Genomic DNA, 19,226 nt, shown 5'->3' with positions numbered 1-19,226 from the left:
TATGTACTCTCTGAGGACATCTTTACCCCTTATTTCCTCAGTTACTATGTTCTAAGGCAATAGTTCTCCAAGTGTAGCTTCTGACACCCTTTCGGGGGTCTAGAGGTCAAGACTATTTTTATACTAACTCTAAAATGTTGTTTTCAGGCCTATTTTCTCATGGGGGTACAGAGAACAAATATTTTGTTGGTACAGTTTCAGATCCCACATTGCAACGACCCTTTAAAAGACCATCACTTGTTGAGTTTTGACACAATATCAAAGAAGAATAACCACAAATATCTGAAGAGACGATTAAAACGCTCCTCCATTTTCCAACCATGTATCTGTGTGAGACCAGATTTTCCTCACATACTAAAACCAAAACAACACACTACAAGTAATTGGATGCAGGAGCATCTATGAGAATCCATCTGTCCTCTTGCAAGCCAGATATTGAAGAGATGTGCAAAATATGCAGAATAATGTTACCCTTCTCATTAAATTTTTTCTTGTCTTGGAAAATATTATTTTTTAATAAAAGTATTCTTTCTATTAACGTGTGATATATTTATTATTACCATTTTAAATGAATCAACAGATATTTTAAGATTTTTCTCAAGTTAACTTCTAATACAAGTATAGACAGAATCCAAAGCTCTTGGGGATCCGCCACCACTTTTAGGAGAGCAACAGGGTCCCAAGACCAAAATGTTTGAGAACGACTGTTCTAAACTTACTGGACTTATTGTTCCTTCTTATGCCAAAAAGAGATCTGCTCTAAGGAACTGGCTCACGTGATTATGGAGACAGAGAAGTCCAAGATCTGGAGCGCCACGAATGCTGATGGTGTATATTCCAGTCCGAGTACAAAAAGCAAGAGAAAACCGATGTCACAGCTAGAAGAGAGTCAGGCAAAGAGAGGGAGAATTCTTTCTTACTCAGTCTTTTGTTCTATGCAATGATTTGATGAAGGCCCACCCACATTAGGGCAGTAACCTGCTTTTACTATGTCTACTGATTCAGATGTTAATCTCATCCCAAACTCCCTCACAGACACACACAGACATTATGTTTAACCAAACATCTGGGAACTCTGGGGCCCGACCAAGTTGGCACATAAAATTAACCGTCACCCCTTCCATTCATTCAGGTCACTGCTCAAATATTATTTCGTCGGAGGGTGGTTCCCCTCCACTGCCCTATATAAAATAATACTAGCACTCCCGTATCCTCTCTATCTCCTGAACCATGCTTCCATTTTCTTAGCATATGTCACCATTTATAAATTATGTATCTATTCTTTTATTTCTTCTTCCCCCTCTAAAATGTACATTTCTTCGTTTCTTCGATTACTGAACAGTTCAGTCCCAGGTGCTAGGATCTGGCACATAGTAGGTCTCCAGGAATATTTGTTGACTAAATGAAATAACTACATCACACTATTTATTTAGACTTTAGACCACGATGAAGGTTTGAGGAAGCAAAGTTATTAGGGAGAAAGTACTGAATTGCCCTGAAGTGAACTGTGATGTGGTCAAACACAGCTCTTTAAGCAAGGCAGACATTTATTTCTCTTTCACCTAAAAGTCTGGAACTAGGCAGTCCAGGGAAGGCATGGCAGCTCTGCTTTACAAGATCTTCAGGGACTCCACGGTGCGACCCTTGCTTCTGTGTCCAATACAACAGGTAGAGAGCCAGCCAGTATGTCTTCATTTCAAAGAAAAGAAGGAAAAATTTAGAAAAGTGAGGCAAAGGATAACAGCGATTAAAAAAGAAAAAAAAAAAAAGAGATTTCCAGAAGGTGTCACACGACAATCCTACGTACATTCATTTCCAGCTTTAGTCAGATGCTACACTTGGTTGCAAGTGAGTCTGAGAAATATGTTTTTATTCTGGGTGGACACAAACATAGCTAAAACATTGAGGGTGGTAACTTAAAGAGAAAAGGAAGAATAAATACTGAGTGAAGAACAGCCATCTCTACTACAGGTAAATATTGCTTTACTTCTTCTGGCAAAGGAGCTCCGCCTCTACCATGAAGAAACTTCCCCGCTCTACGCCATTTCTCGTGGTCCTGGTGATTTGGTCTAGACAGTACTTCCTAGACCGGATGTGGAAGATTTAGGTTTGAGGAAGGCAAGTTATTAGGGAGAAAGTACTGAATTGCCGTGAGATGAACTGTGATGTGCACGTGTCAAACACAGCACTTTAAGCAAGGCAGACACTTATTTCTGGCTGGGTCAGTGGTCATACCCTATCCTTTTGGCCCATGGACTGGTCCAGAGATGAGCATGTGACCCAAGTAAGGCCTGGAATGGGCAAGCACTGCCAGACAGAATATCCTCTGAGATTTATACATAAATGGGGAAAGAGAAAAGCTTTTTGCCCTGGGACTGCTAAACTGGGACTTAGTCATTCCAGGGCTACTGACATTCGTTTTACCTCAGCTACGTGTAAGGTAGGAGGAAGGAGGACGTGAGGCCAGCAGAACCATAAAGTGGAGAGATGGCATCATTTGAGTTCTTTGATCCCACTGTGCCTGAAACCTGATGTCTCAGTTCCCCCTTTTGCTCAAGTTGGTTTTTGTTGGATATCTGTCCCTTGTATTTGAAATTCCTCACTGAAATGGGCACCACTGGCATATTTCTTTAAAAATTGTTTAAAATGTTATTTGCTATTTAATAAAGATTAATTTCTGATGTGAAAAGGAAAGTGCCTGTTTCTGCCCCAAAACACATATTTTTAAAAAATTTTTTCGTTTTTCATTTTCTTTTCTTTTTTTTTTCTCAAACACACATTTTTGAAGTCTGGGTTGTCTCTGTTGAAAAGTTCTGCCTGAACAAGCTCTCTTTCCCACTATCCCTACCTATCATTGCCTGCCTCATGCTCTCCTCTTATATTATTTATCTTATTACGGCTTCCATCCAACATAATACTGCATTGTATTGAAATTACTTGATTCTAGGACAACCTGTCCCTTGAGATGACAATTTTCTTGCCGACAAGGAACTATCCTATCTCATTCGCCTTCACATCGTCATATCCCCAGCCCTTACTTCACTGCTCATTGTGTAGTAATGATTATATTCAACCTGGTGTTGTAAATATGTACCCACAATTTTTATCACCACCTCATGATAAAGGGTTTAAATTACTCTTTCCTTTGGAATCTATCAAATAATTCAAGTCCCCTTGGAAGTGGAAACTACAAAACTAAAATAATTAACTATAGTACAATCATTGTTCAGCTGACTCAATTAGAATAAAATTCTCAAAAATGGAGTTGCTGAATGGTTTATAAAGCAAAACCATCCTAAAATAGAAGACCAATGCCTTTATTTTTAAATAAATCTTAACAAAGACCAAATCACAGGTATACACTTTGACAGATAAAGCCTGGTTTATAGTTGTAAAATTCATATTGCATCAAAGGATTTTTTTTTTAAATTTTGGTTCATTTTTGCATGAAAATGGTTTGAGGTCAGCAAATTTCCAAAAGTTTCTCTCCTTGGGGTAAAAAGCAATGCCTGGTGCAATCACAGAGCCTAATCAACCAATTATTCTAACTGGCTGCATTTCAGTCTCAAAAAATAAGTGCCTTCTGGGACATGAGTAGATATTAAATCAAATATGATTTTTTTTCAGTTTGCAAAGAGGAAGGCATTCAATATAAAGCATTGCAAGCAGGTGATCATTTGCAAGTACTGTTGGAGAATATTTCACATTTCCTCAAATCTCTAACATCCATTCTTCTCCCTCCCACTCCTCAACTCTTTTTGTATAATTGTGAAATTTCCAATCCCATGGCTTCTCTAACAAAAGCCCCCACCTGCACATTACCAACCTTCTCCCTTTTCTAGTTTATGACTCCTATCTATTGACAAAGCCTTCTCTGGCTCTTCCCCATCATTGTCTTTGCCATCTGACAAGCATGCTTGTCTTAGCTCCCCTTCCCTTTCGATAATGGCTTCATTGAAATATATTCACATACCACATACCTCATCCATTTAAAGAGTAAAATTCCATAGCTTTTAGTATACTCAGAGTTGTGCAATCATCATCACAACCTATTTTGAATATTTTCATCACTACAAAAAGAAACCCTGCACCTATTCTCAGGGACTCATCTCCCCCAACCCCAACCCAACCCTAGGCAATCACTAATCAATTTTCTTTATATGTAGATTTGCCTCTTCTGAACATTTAATTTAAATGGAATCACACAATATGTGATCCTTTGTAAATGGCTTCTTTCATTTAGCGTAATGTTTTCAATGTTCACAATCCTTTTCATTTCTGGAAATGTGGTAGTAACTTCTCCTTTATTTCTGATTTTAGTAATTTGAGGGTTTTTTCCCCCCTTAGTCAATCCACCTAAAGATTTGTCAACTTTGTTGATCTTTTCCAAGAATCAACTTTCAATTTTGTCAATTTTCTCTATTTCCCACTTCATTAATTTCTGCTCCAATCTTTATTATTTCCTTCCTTATGCTTGATTTGGGTTTAAAAGGTGAGATTATTGATATGAAATCTTTCTTCTTTTTTATGTAGGCATTTACAAATATAAAATTTTTCCCCTAAGCAATGTTATTGTATCCCATAAGTTTTGGTATGTGAGCTTTCATTTTCATTCATCTCACAATATTCTCTAATTTTCCTTGTGATATCTTCTTTGACTTATTGGTTATTTAGGATTTTGTTATTTAATTTCCATCTATTTGTGAATTTTCCAAATTTCCTTGTGCTTACTGATTTCTTACTTCATTGTATTCAGAAAATATGCTTCATGTGAATTCCATCCTTTTAAACTTATTATAGCTGTTTTATGGTTGAACATATGGTCTATCCTGGAGAATATTCCATGTGCACCTGAGAAGAATATGTATTCTGCTTTTGTTGTGTGGAATATTCTAAGGATGTGCATTAGATCTAATGGTTTACAGTATTGTTTGGTCTTTTATTTACTTCTCGATCTCCTGCCTAGTGGCTCTATGTATTATTGGAAGTGGGATATTTACATCTCCAAGTATGACCATTGAATTGTCTGTTTCTCCTTTCAGTTCTCTATTTTTGCTTCATGTATCTCAGGGCTCTGTTATTAGGTACATAAATATTTGTAACTGTTATATCTTCCTGATGAATTGAGCCTTTTGTTATAAAATTTCCCTCTTTATCTCCAGTAACAGAGACTTTTGTTTTAAAATCGCCTTTGCCTAATATTTGTATTGCCCCCTCAGCTTTTTTAATTGACTCCAGCTTTTTCACCCTTGCTGTTTGCATAATACATCTTTATCCATCCTTTTACTTTTAACCTATTTATGTCTTTGAATCTAAACTGTGTCTCCTATAGAATATAGTGGGATCTTGTTTTTTATTTTTTAATCCAGTTTGACATCTCTGCCTTTGGATTGTTTAATCCATTCACATTTAATTTTGTTATTCATATAGCTGGATGTACACCTGCCGTTTTACTTTGTGTTTTCTCTATGTCTCATGTCTTTTATCTTTCTTTATTCAGTCCCTATGGCTTTCTTTTGCACTAAATGTAACATTTTATTTCCTTTAATTGTTTTCACTATACTTTTGAGTTATTTTCTTCATTCATTTTATTTTCTGTCCTTTGGATTGCAAGGTTTCTATCAATCTAACATCCACTACATTGATTTTTTTCAAATTTGGTGGTTCCTCTAGTGAAGTTCCCATTTCAGTCATACTTTTCAACTCCAGAGTTTCCATTGGCTTGTTTTTAATAATTTCTATGTCTTTGTTTGATGAGAAATTGTCATCACAGCTTCCCTTACTTCCTCAAGTATAGTTTCTTTAGTTCTTTGAACATATTTATAACGGCTGCTTTGAAGTCTTTTGTTAATTTGAGATCTAGACCCCCTCACAGTTTATACTGACTTCTTTTTCTTCTGTGTATGAGTCATACTTTCCTACTTCTTTCCATGTATTTTTTTTTTAATGGGACATTTTAGGTAATATATAGCAGCAATTCTGGATACCACTTTGCTCCTCTCTTCCTGGGGTTTTGTGTGTGCATGTATTTGTTTAGTGGCTTGGCTATACTGTGTTAATGAAATCTAATTCTTCCCCACCCCCATAGTGTGAAGCTTTGGCATAAATAGAGTCATCCTGGGATGACAGCGGTTTTAGCAAGGCTCTCTTTGACCTTCTGTTTCCCTGATCTCTGTTTAGTTGTCTGTCTCTTTTGTATCACACTTGGCTGTCAGACTCCACTAATTGCATATGATTATTCTATTCTTTTTTCCACAATGCCCTGGGACATAAATTGCTCCTCGGTTTTATTTAATTAAATTCAGGCATGGCTAGCTTCGAGGCAAGTCTTTGAGGACTTTTTCTCATATCAGGAAGGCTCTTAGAAACTGTCTTTTTTTTTTTTTTCTTTCTGATTCTCTCTAGTAAACTAACTAGCCTAGGGTTCAGCCTGATGCCCTCAGAGCTACCAGTGCCTCTTCGTTTCTTAACATCGAACCTCCATTGTTTTAGAGAGTGCCCTTAGGCTTGAAGTTCCCTTTCCTCTGTTTCAAATAAAGCTACCTCTTCTGGGGAAGAGCTTCAGAGGTCTTTGTTCTTATTGGCTGCACCCCCCTGGGCAAAATCTCCCAACCACTGGTCTAGGTGCTGGACAGTGACTTTGGCCTGCTTGTCGGAATGACATCTCTGCCTTAACGAGCAGAGATCTGGGGTGCGGTAGTAGCCACTGGCCTTCTCCGTTTGCCTCTCCTGACATGAAGTTTTCACCCTCTGAATTAGCTGGGGTGAGAACAACCCTTGCCCCATTATTCTCAGACTGCTGTGCTTAAGGTAAAGCCTCCACCCTATGAGCAGGGGCTAGATGGAGGGGAGTAGCCAAACTCATGGTTGCACTCACCAGGGATTCAGCCTCTGGGACTTGAAGTTGGATGGGATTAGGAATGCTGTTGGCTTTTTCCTCCTGGTAGAATACTCTAGCCCTTGATTGGAAACTGAGGGGAATGGGAGCTGTCTTTCTGGCCACAGAGAGGTTAAGTGAATTGCCTAACATCACACAGCTGAGCAGTCAGTGGTGGAGGCTGGATTTAAACCCAGGCAGACTAATTCCTAAGACTTTCACTGAACCTTTGTACTATACTGATACTTAAAAAAAAAATTGGCTTCATTTCCAAAAATGGATACAGTAACCTCCTAAGCATGGTACTTGAGAATTTTCTTTAAGATAATTATTCATTCACTCATTTGACAAACTTACTGAGTATCCACTATACCCTGAAGCTGGGTTGTTCAATTAAGCATGGAAACAAAATACTGACCCAGTAGGATAAAAGCTGACTCCTCTCAGAATGGGAAATAACTTCATGAAAATCTAAACCTCAGAGTCATGTTGTTAAGCATGAACATGGAACTGTGAATGTGGGAAAGGTTTTAAGACTTGAACAAGCATGTACTACAAACTGGGCACATGCTAAGCTAAAATGCTTTGTGTAAGTAATTTCACTTCATTCCTCCAAAACCCGTAAGATAAGTGGTTAAGAGCTCAGACTCTAAATTCAGACTTGTGGGGTCTGAATTCCAGTTCCATCAATGACTAGCTGTGTAAATCAGACAAACTATTTAACAATTTGGGCCTCAGTTTCCTCCGAGATTAAGAATGGTAATTCCTGCAGCAGTCAGGAATGTATTCAACTGCAAGCAAAGGAATATCTGCCCATCGTGGCCTCAGCAAAAAAGGGTTTATTCTTCTACCTAGTTGACAATCTGGAAATGGTGACTGCAGATGTTGGCTTAGCATTTCAGCAATGTCACGGCTGGTATCTGTGATTCCTTCAGCCCTTTCTGCAGGAGCACATGAGAGCTGCTGCGGTTCTAGACACCCTGTCAGAGTTTACGGCAGGAAGAGAGCAGAAGAGGGTACCAGACACAGGAGCCCTCTTCTGGTCAGAAAGCTGAGGCAGAACCCCAGGAGATTACTGTGTATGTCTCACGTGGTCAGAATTCTGTTATGTATGGCCATTCGAGCTGCAAGAAAAGCTCGATTTGAAAAGCAAATACGTAGGAGACACACTTTCACTCACACAAAATTGGGGTTCCATAAGCAAGGGAAAGGGAAAATGGATATTATTGGCTGAGCACCTAAACAGAGCTTAACATCACAGAAACAAGATTCACAGGCAGCCTTGTGGACGTCTAAACAGTAACAATGTAAACAGGCATTAGGACAATTGGGTAGAGGTGTTTAACCAGTTCCATTGCTCCTAGATTGCTTTCTGTACTCTACTTAAGATTTACCTTTTTTTTTTTCTTCATAGAGGCTAAGGCATTGCTCAACTGGAGCCCCTGCAAAAATAAGTGGAAAAAGGAGTAAAGAAGTAGCCAGCTCTTTAGTCTTCTGAATCACCAGGCAATCACCTAAGAAGCAGCAGCAGAACATCTGTATTTAACCAAAAAGACCTCCGTATTTAATAGAAAGAATAGTCATGAAGCTCGATTGTTTGATTAAGCATGGAAACCAAATACTGACCTTTTAGGATAATAGCTGGCTCCTCTTGGAATGGAAAACAACTGCATGAGAATCAAAACCTGATGTGTGAAGTGTCCCCTCAAAGCAAGATATTCAAAAGATGTTAGAAGTTTTAGCCAGGAAAATAGACATCTCTATTTTTCAGTTAAAAAAAATCCCCAACTTACCATTACTAATTAAAACCACAATATGTAAAGAATGATGCCTCCCCTACCGCATGAAAGGAGTTGGTCCCATATTTGCAAGGTGTAAGGAACATGTGAGGTCTGGTGACCTCATATATAATAATTCTATGCATATAATTACTGTGTACAGAGGTGTCTGGAGAGCGGATTTTTAATCAATGCCAGAACAAGCCTGTGTTACATTAATAGAAAATGTAGAACACATGGTTCCAAGGCTGTTTGTTCAACCATAAAATGAGCTGAGTATTACTGAGTCTACTTCCTCCCAGAGGGTGAGCGAGTCGAAGACAAGTCCTCTGGGACACAAGCTTTGTCTGCAGAGCACTGAGGGCAGTGGTCGCAAGACTCAGAGAATTCAAGGATGATCAACTTCGACCTCACCAAGTAGGAACTTTAAAATGACAATTGTATCAACAATCCACCAATCAATGAACAAACTACCTGCCACTGTCATCATTTTATAAAAGGACTTAACACCAAGCAACTAGGATGGACATACTTATTCTCCCAGTAAAAGGAACGAGTTTTACTAAAATCTCACTCCCTCACCCTAACTTTTCTCACTTAATATGCACAGATGAACATTTCAGAGTCACAGGGTCAGTTCTGGCACTGTTCTCTTGGTCCTAGATGGACTTCTTGGACATTGGACTTCAAGGACAAGAGGGCTCTCTGGTATAGGATTACAGGCAGGGCGCAAGAGCATTAGAAAGCAGCAATTAAAACTCTTCAGCAGGAAATTTTCAAGCACACGTGGAACTGGAGTAGAGAACTTGGCAAGGCTTCCCCCTGCTCCCCTCATAGCCAGCCTTAAAGTACAGACAGCCACTGACTTCCAGTGGTTCAGCTTAAGAGTTTTGACTTTATGATGGTGCAAAAGCCATATGCATTCCATAGAAATCGTACTTCAGATTTTGAATTTTGATCTTTTCTCAGGCTAGGGATATGTGTATGATACTCTCTCAAGATGCTGGGCGGCAGTGAGCCCCAGGTCCTAGTCAGCCAGACCGCGAGGGTGAGTAACCAAGACATTTACAATCATTCTGTACCCAGACAGCTGTTCTGTTTTTCACATTCAGTTTTCAATAAACTACATGAGATATTCAATACTTCATTATAAAATAGGCTTTGTGTTAGATGGTTTTGCCCAACTATAGGCTAATGTAAGTGTTCTGAGCACATTTTAGATAGGCCAGGCTAAGCTACAACGTTCAGTCGGTTAAATTCATTTTCTATTTTTTTTTTAAACTTACAATGGGTTTATCGGGACGTAGCTCATAGTAAATCAAGGAAGATCTGTACATCAATAGTATAAATTGAGACTCCAGGTTCAAGTTCCTATTGTTGCTACTTACGTATTTATTTTAACTCTGCTACTAGAACCTAGTCACCTTCAAGGCAGGGGCCTTATATTCTCCACGGAATCTCGCACTCGGAAGGCATCCAGTGACACCTACTGACTTGGTGTGAGCTTGATGACTATGGAGTCTATAAAAGTTCTAAAAACAAATCAGAGTGGCTGATGAAAATCAGTGGGAACTGGTCGTGGGAAAAAGATGAGCCTGTCCAAAGAGATAAGAAAACAGAAAATACTTAACAGTCAGTTGAAAACTTTCCTGTTCACATATCTAACTACACAATGTCTTACGCATATGTAGATAGTCTGAGGTTGAAATTCAAGTTTGTTTTAGGAAGTTCAAATAAAAACAATCATGGCTGTCTATATTTGAAAATGAAAATGAGGACTTTACCACCTAGATTTCCTACACAGTACGTCAACCTCTCTACGAATTTACTGTGTAGTGGGAACAGAATAATCACAGGAGTCTGGCAGCTGACGAGAAACTTTGAGATGATCTTATTCAGTTTTCTTATTTTTCAAGAAAACTGGACTCAGTGAGGTTGGGTGATTTATTTGAGGCCACAAGACTAGACACTCTGGTTGCGACACAGAACCCAGGTATCCTGTTTTCCAGACCATGACCTCTCCACAATATTATTTATTCACTGAGTGATGAAATCACCTTCTGCTTTCATATTAAATTCAATAAAATCTGAGCCCACGTTCAGTGCTGACAGTGCCTTGCAGGGGCAGTAGATGGTCAAGAAAGAATACACATCATGAACAGGGTAATGACATGCCCTCCACCCTCAGTGACTCATCATTAAACAGGAAGGATTCCACATAGCTAAGTACCATGTTTTTGAGGTAAAAGTTTCTCTTGAGAAATAAAAAAAAATTTTTTCAACCTTTTCAACTCATCCCATTTGCTGAGTCCTTTCACTTTTCTCCACTATCTTCATAATATCTAACATGTGCACGTTACATGAATATCTGGTCTAGGCAACCAGACATCCCTGCTGAATAAACAAAGCCATCCAGAGCCTACTCTTCGATGTTTGAAAGAAAATGAAATAATATATTTTGTGCAATTCTCCTTTGTACCAAACCCTGCACATCAGCCTACACACTGGCATGCACACGCATAACTATGACACCAGGCAAGGTAAGAAAGCCACTTAAGGGGATGCACATCAGTGTTACTGTAGTCTTTGTTCCAAATAAATGCCACCATCCTAAAGCACTGAAGGACACAACAGGACTAATAAACTAGGCAAGCACACAACGAGACAACGGAATGAGTGGTGTGATCTTTGAGGACACCGACTGTCTGCCTTATTGACAATATTATCACCGTCCTAGAACATGGGAAAATAGTGGGCATTCAAATATATTGTATGCACGAGGGAAAGAAAAGAAGGACAGAAAGTAGGGAGAGAGGCAGGTTGGTTGATTAGAACCTGAAAAACCCAGGTGTCAGAGGAGGTATTTTAGTAGAGTCTCAACACAAGGTACAGCTTCCTTAGCAGGAAACGGTTGTGCAGGAAAGGGGGAAGAATTTCAGGCAGAGACAGCTCTTGCTCACGTACGGCCTTGCAGGCTGTACGCTGCACTACTCTCGAGAGGGCTGTTCCCGTGGACTCCGGCAACCCCGAGGAGGGGAAAGACCAGAAGGTTTACCGCATGGTGCTGGATGTCATCTAAATAGATTTACAGTTCATCAGTCACGATTCATTTGGCTGACTAAATTTTTCTTCAGGAGGATCATTTGGGGAGAGGCAGTGGTAGAAATAGGAGACAGTTCTAGAAATGACAGATCTGGGTTAAGATCTTCATGCTTCCACTTATTTAGCTGTGTAAAGGCAGTGTAAACTCGTGGAGGGCAAAACCTGTGTCTATCTTACTCATGAATTTATCTCAGTGCCCAGTACATAGAATGCACTTAGTCAATACTGGATGACAAATTTTAATCACGTATCACGCACTTAATGGTTTCCTCATCTCTAAAATGAGAATATTGACGCTGATTTCACTATGAGTAGGAAACAAGAAAACGCGAAGGATGCAGCACAGTGCCAGACTCGTAGTCATCTTCTCTCCTGTAAGCTGAGAGACAGTAACGAGGGTCTGGAGAGAACACTGTTAGCATGTCAGTCCTCAGCCCGAGCAGTACCCACTCCTGGGGGGCACCTGAAGACAGGTGAGGTCTGATTGTTGCAATGACTGGGCCTGTTTAAGTGGGTTGGGACCAGAGTGTTAAATGTCCTGTAGCATGTGAGACAGTCCTTCATAAAATACCCCAACTGCCTAACTGTGCCCCCACTGAGAAGTGCGTATAGTGTTAAGAGGTAGTGAAGTCTGCTAGTTTCATGCGAACTGTCACTTTAAAATACAACACAGAAAACTGTTTGAAAAGTATTTGCAAATGAAATAACACTTATCCTGATTTTATTGTCACACACACACACACACAACAAAGAGGGGGGTATTACTCAGTGGTAAAATGTGTGCTTAGCGTGCATGAGGTCCTGGTGGTTCAATCTCCAGTACCCCCATTAAAAAAATAATAATAAGTAAATAAACCTAATTGCCACCCCCCGCCAAAAAAAAACCAAAAGCAAACAAAAAACATCAGACTCTAACACATTATAAAGTCAACTAAAATGTCGTAATTTTTTATGACTGCAGGAAGCAAGTTCTAGTGAAGTAGTAAATCAAATAGAAAATGTGGCACTAAGTCAATGTAACAAAAAAAGAAACAGACTCACAGATACAGGGAACAAATGAGGGGTTACCTAGTCGGGAGAGGGAAGGGGGAGGGGTAGTATAGGGATAGGGCATTAAGAGGTACAAACTATTACGTATAAGTTACAAAGATACATTGTACAACAAACGGAATATGGCCAATATTCTATTATAACTATAAATGGAGTATAACCTTTAAAAATTGTGAGTCACTATATTGTACACCTGTAACTTACATATTGTACATCAACTATGCTTTAATTTTAAAAAGTTCAAAAAAACCCACTTCATTATCCACACACACACACACACACACACACAAAGGCACTAAAAGCAGAGAATGTGTTTGCAAGAAATGTTAAGAAGAAAGGATTTTTATCTTGTCAAAGAAGCAACCACAATTTTTCCTAAAAGAAATCAAAGAAAGCAACTTTGAAGAACTCTTATTTTTATCCTTTTATTTATTGGCTCCTTCTGGCCATGTATTCCACACAGTAAACATCTGTGTCCCGTTAAGATTTCAGTTCCCCTGCCGAGCAACAGTCCTGCTGGTCTCAAGCCCTACAGTTTGCTTATTCCTTTGCAAAGAGGAAGCCAGAACAACGATTTAAAAAGCAAGGCACTGAAGAAGAGGGATAAACAGGTCAAAAGTGAAAGGTCAAAGATCGACAGTAGGGACCTTCCCAATAGGGTACCTATGTACTCTAAGGAGCGTGCAAGAGATGTAAAAAGACTCTATTAGAACCTCTGCCTATAATGCATCTATGTACATATTAATGACATTGACATGCTCACTTGAATCCCATGTCAGACAACACGTGAGGTGTTTCAGTTTAGACTTCCGTAGTAAAGCAACTTCTCCATTCTCTCCTTAAGAATCATCAAAAAGAAGTAAGAACATGAAACAAAAATTGTAAACTTCAACCTCTCAGAAATTAGGAACACAACATTAGGAGCACGAGGAAGGGCTATGAAATGCAGAGGGAAGCCGGCTGCAGGAAGATGCTGGGAGAAGACGCCCGTCCCCGCAGCTCGCAGGCAAACAGCAAGAGACAGAAGTCACACAGAAGAGGAAATCAGAAAAGTACATGTACAAAAATCAGAAAAGAGGTACTAAAATTACCATCATTTAGAGATGATTTATTTTCAAGTAAAACCTAAGAAATGCATGCAAAATGTTGGGAATTTAGTAATGTAGCCGTGACAGTTAATTTTACATGTCAACTTGACTAGGCCAAAAGATGCACAAATAGCTGGTTAAACATTACTTCTGGTTGTGTCTGTACAGGTGTCTCAGGAAGAGATTAGCATTTGAATTGGACTAAATAAAACAGAAGCCCCTCCCCAACGTGGGTGGGCATTATCCAATCTGCTGAGGGCCTGAATAGAACAAAAAGGTGGGGGAAGGTTAAATTCCCTCTCTGCCTGTAGAAGAGCTGAGACATCAATCTTCTGCCCTTGTAGTCTTGGTTCTCAGGCCTTCAGACTGGACTGGAATTTATACTGTGGACTCTCTTGCTCTCAGGCCTTTGGACTACCCCACCAGCTTTCCTGGGTCTCTAGCTTGCAAACAGATTGTGGATTTCTCAGCCTCCATAATCACACAAGTCAATACTTGATGACAAATAGATAGTGTTTCTCTGGAACTGACTAACACAGCAACTAAGCACAAAATTAGAATGGAACTGTGGTGGTTGGATACACAAGTCCAAGCATTTGTCAAAATCCACAGAGATACACACCAAAAAGATAAGTTTTACTGTATATAAATAAGTCAACCAGAAAAAGAAAATAACCTGCAAGAATAGCCAAAAAATTCTGTAGAAGAGAAGTAATGAGGAGAGACCAGCTCTACCATATCAGAACATATCACAGTGCTACAACAATCTAAACAGTGTGGTAAAGGCAGATGAGTACAGAGATCCACAAAGCCAGCTACAAAGTCCAGAAGTGAACCCCTCTAGATACGGGAATTTGGTATGTAACACTTGCAGTCTAGAGAAAAAAGATGCAGTTTTAAATGCATGGTATTGGGCAGCATTCTGGAAGGGAAAATAAAATTGGATCCCTACGTCCTACTTTCTATCAAAATAAATTCCAGATGGATTCTAGTTGGACAAAGGTTATAACCTGAAACATAAAACTTTAAAGCCAATAGAAAAAAACAGGAGAATCATTTTATAATCATGGAATAACAAAAGACCTTTGCTGGTATGACATAAAATGTGGTCATCATGAACGACTATAAAAATAAAAACTATAAAAAATGACATAAAGCTATGCAAAAATAAAAAACAAATTCTGCAAGTATCATTTGTTAAAAAATGCATATGCTGTATAGATCCACGTGTAGGCTAGCTCTGGAAAGATACATGTAATCCTGGCAACAAAAACTGCCTCTGGGGGAGGAGACTGAGGAAACTCACACTAGCACTTGTATTATTTATGTGCCGTAATCTATTTCAAAAATACAAATATTGTTTTCATTGTTTACTCCTAAACAACAGCTTAAAAAAATGAAAGGTCATCATAAGAAATGTTCCTCACAAGAAACATTCAATATAAATATCCAATTTAGAAATAACTTGCGTAACATACAGTTGCTAGCACAATGCTCGATACACAAGAGGAGCTTCAGTTACGAAGTCAGCTATTACTCATCACTGCCTTCACACGAGATTATTTTGAAATGTATCCTTACTATTTTCAATAGCAATTCTATTTACAGCAGCACTACCTACTGTAATATAAAATACTCCTTTTTCCAAGAATAATTTCAGTTGGCCAACACTTAGTTAGTGAGAATATTTAAATAAATGTCATTTAGGCTCTTCAACGTCTGATCACGCACCTTTTGCACTTACACTCCTGGCCAACTGCACTGCTTAACAATTCCTGAACATGCCCTTGCTTTCCTCCATACTTTTGAAAATACTGTTTCTTCTGCTGAGAGAACTTTATCCCATCTGCCAACTGAAATCATCCTTCCTAGCAGGGCTAGCTCAAATCCCACCTATCCACACAGCTGTCCTCAAACTCTGTCCGTAAGTATATTACAGACACGCACAAAGAGAAAGGTAATAAAAGATGCAGAATGATCAATTTAAAAAGTTATTTATTAAACAAGTTTAACACAACTAAAAGTATATTTAAAAGTCCAACATGACTGGATCCCTTTCAAATATTCTGGGAAAAAGCACTTTGTCAAACTTTCTAATGATAAAAGAAATGATAAAAATAGAACAGGTATGGATAACATTTTTAAACAAACAAACAATAAAGCACATGGTAAATTTAGAAATAAAAATAAAAACACACAAACATACAAACTACTGAAGTATGAAACCAAAATGTTTCATATGTTTTAAAATGCTTTTGGTATACTCACATGAGGGCTGAACTGTTTATGTCCAAGTTAACAAAAGTATATAACCACCTTTTTTTAAGGTACCAAGTAAAGGTACAGAAATAATTTCAGAATGTGTTGGGCATATAAAGTGTCCACATTTGGCAAACCTATTCTACATATGAACATATTCCCTTACACGTAATGAAAAAAAGAACTTATAAATATCTTGATTTGAGAACTGTATTTGATATTTCTGTTCAATTCCAACATTGAATTGAATCAAATGTGCTACCAAAAAAGTCACTCAAAATTTTTTAAAAGCTGCTTCTGAAAATTTCAGTATTTTAGGGCAAAAGAAAAATACCATGTATTCTTGCTCATGAATTCTGATGCTTAGTTTCTATGGTTAACACAGACAAAAAAAATACAGTCAGGAATACTCCTAGAGAAAAGCCTCTCTCTCAGTAGTTCCAAGTGTTGTTATACAATATTTCACTGGAAATACTGGTTTCACCACAGATTTGGTAGCAGCTTCTGTTTGAAATATAACTTTGCCCCATAACATCTATCAAAGGCTTTAAAACATAATTGACTTTGGCAGTACACGTGGAGACCATGATGTGGGTGGGAACTGCCAGTGGGTATGAGGGCCTCACGGAAGGGTTCACTGTGTGTGTGTGTGTGTGTGTGTGTGTGTGTGTGTGTGTGTGTGTGTGTGTGTGTGTGTGTGTGTGTGTGTGTGTGTGTGTGTGTGTGTGTGTGTGTGTGTGTGTGTGTGTGTGTGTGTGTGTGTAGGGGGAAACAAGATGAAATGGTTTATTCAGAACTACAAAATATATTTTCCTAATTAGATTTCAATTTTATAAATAATGTAAATCACATGTTTAGAACTTGAATCTCTATGAGAGAGGCAACTATTCTGCTTTTTTCTTCCCCGAGCACAAAGCTTTAGCTACGCATGTTCTCCTGGACACTGACGAAAAGCTCCCCTCTGTCCCCGTCTCAGTCTGAAAGAGAAGGGGAACGGACAGACCTGCCGCTGGCAGGGCTGGAGAAAGCGAAGGGCTCCTTGTCCTTGTCTTTACTGTCGTGCTTGTGCTTGTGCTTGTGCTTGTGTTTGTGCTTCTTCTTCTTCTTCTTGTGCTCGTGGTGATGGTGGTGATGGTGGTCGCTGTGTTTGGAAGACGTAGATTCTTTAGTAAATACTGAAAGTGGAGCGGTTGCAACTGGATGCATACTCATCTCCAAAGGTGATTGTTCTTTACCTTCAAGATTAAAAACACCCAAATAAATTCCCATTGATAACAAGGAAAGTGAAAGGGAAGAGGGAACTGAAGACAATACAGGAAAAAGAACAGATTTCTAAGTGTTTACCACTTCCATGGGAGTAATTAGGAATGAGAGAAGTATCTAAATAAGACATCCTATTAGTTACACAAGGTAAGTTTTCAGCATTCTGGCCAGGAAGTGAATATTTCAATTCCTTGTAGTCTATATAAATTATGACATACACTAGTGTGTTATCAAACCATCTTCTAAAAATTAATATTTAATATTTAAAGTACTATGAAGCAACAATAATGATAACACGTGTGTTAGACTTGCAGCCAACTAAGAAAAAAGCCTAAGAATCATCTCAGATCCTCTTTCTTCCAGACCCAATAAGTAAACAATAATATAAATAAATAAAATATAAAATAATAAATACCTTACTTATTTTATATATTTATTTTATATATTTTTATATAAATAAATAAATCCCCAGTCTTGTTTATTCTCGCTTACGTGTACCTCTTAAATCTGCCCCTCTGTCCAGTCTGCAGCTGTACCAGTTCAAACTACCTCCCTTCCTCTGGGTCACAGTACTAGTGTCCTATTAACTGGCTTCTTTGCCTGAAGTGTCCCACAGTCAAATCCATACTTCACACAGCCGCACAGCAATGGTTCTCAGCTAGGGGCAACTTTGTCCCCCAGGGGTTGTTTGGCAATGTCTGGAGACACTTTTGTTGTCACAACTGGGGCGGGACGGGGAAGAAGTACTACTGGTCACCTGTGGGTAGAGGCTAGTGATGCTGTCAAGCATTATACGCACAGGACAGCCCCCTACAGCACAGAATTCTCATGGCCCAAAATGGCAATAGTGTTGAGGTTCAGAGGCCCTACTGCACAGACCTTCCTACAAACAAAGCCGATTATGATTATTCGTTTAAAAGCTCAGGTAGTTCTACTGACAGAACAAGATCTTTAGACCTCACTGCAGCAATTTCTGAAAAACTACTTTTTTTTAAAATCTAAACTAGCTAAAAACCTAAGCTTTTCTCACTAAAATTTACTTCAATGCAGTGGTTTCTTTTCTTTTTTAAAAAGTAAATTCTCAGCGCTAATTTTGATCCAGTTCAGCCCCAAGTCATTTTTTTTTTAACACCAAAAGAGGCATCACCATAGAAGTTTTCTAAAAATCACTTTCAGTTGAAATTTTACTGACAGTTCGCAATCTGTTCTGAATTTACCTTATCTTCCACTATTCCCTTCTATACACTCTAAAACTACCCCCTTCACTTATTTGTAAATGCTACTCCAGCGCTTGAAATGCCCTTCCCTTGTTTCTTGTCTGACTTGCACATTCATTTAACACATGTCAGGAACTACATGAGAGAGAGGAAAATAGTGATGAACTGGACAGATCTCAGTTCTCCTGGAGCTTACAAACTAGCAAAGAAGAAAGAAATTGAGTAAGCACATTTGAGTAATAAAAAGACAAAACACCAGAAGTGAAACAGGAGCACAACCAGAGACTTAAATGAGTGGTGAGTCGGGTGGAATCAGAGACAAACTTCTCCAAGGAAGTAATGTTTAAACTGTACCCTAAAGGAAGGGAAAGGGAAAGAAACAAACATTTTAGGCTCTTTAATACTTTAAAATGCAGCTCAAATGTCACTTCTTTGGGAAGTTTTCCCCAAACTGCCCAAAAAGAATTAGTTTCTTCATGTTCCCAACAACATAATACAGATGGGGAAATTAAGGCACAGAGAAAAAGAAAAATTCAGAAAAATTTTGAGAGATATCTGATTTATAGTTAAGTCAAATATGTCACTATATAAT

At 38.7% G+C, this 19,226-nt stretch overlaps 1 protein-coding gene across 5 annotated transcripts in view; it reads right to left on the bottom strand.

Annotated features, from left to right (window-relative positions):
- Positions 1-769: 769 nt before the first annotated feature.
- The window catches only part of TAF2 (TATA-box binding protein associated factor 2), an 86,280-nt gene continuing 67,823 nt past the window's right edge, over positions 770-19,226 (bottom strand). For 3 of the 5 annotated variants that reach the window (XM_031439550.2, XM_064476870.1, XM_064476869.1), the window contains 2 exons: positions 17,158-17,389; positions 10,030-10,250 (listed from right to left, as the gene is read on the bottom strand). In XM_031439550.2, coding sequence (XP_031295410.2) covers positions 10,199-10,250; positions 17,158-17,389 — 284 coding nt within the window. In that variant the 3' untranslated portion in view covers positions 10,030-10,198. Of the gene's footprint in view, positions 1,690-8,271; positions 8,582-10,029; positions 10,251-16,794; positions 17,390-19,226 lie in introns of those variants that run through there. The other 2 variants (XR_010377034.1, XM_010988418.3) reach the window with 2 other exon arrangements.

This window comes from Camelus dromedarius, chromosome 20 (assembly GCF_036321535.1).
Source record: "Camelus dromedarius isolate mCamDro1 chromosome 20, mCamDro1.pat, whole genome shotgun sequence".
NCBI classification, from domain to species: domain Eukaryota; kingdom Metazoa; phylum Chordata; class Mammalia; order Artiodactyla; family Camelidae; genus Camelus; species Camelus dromedarius.
Note: the sequence above shows the minus strand (reverse complement) of the source record. Positions and strands in the feature narration are given on the sequence as shown.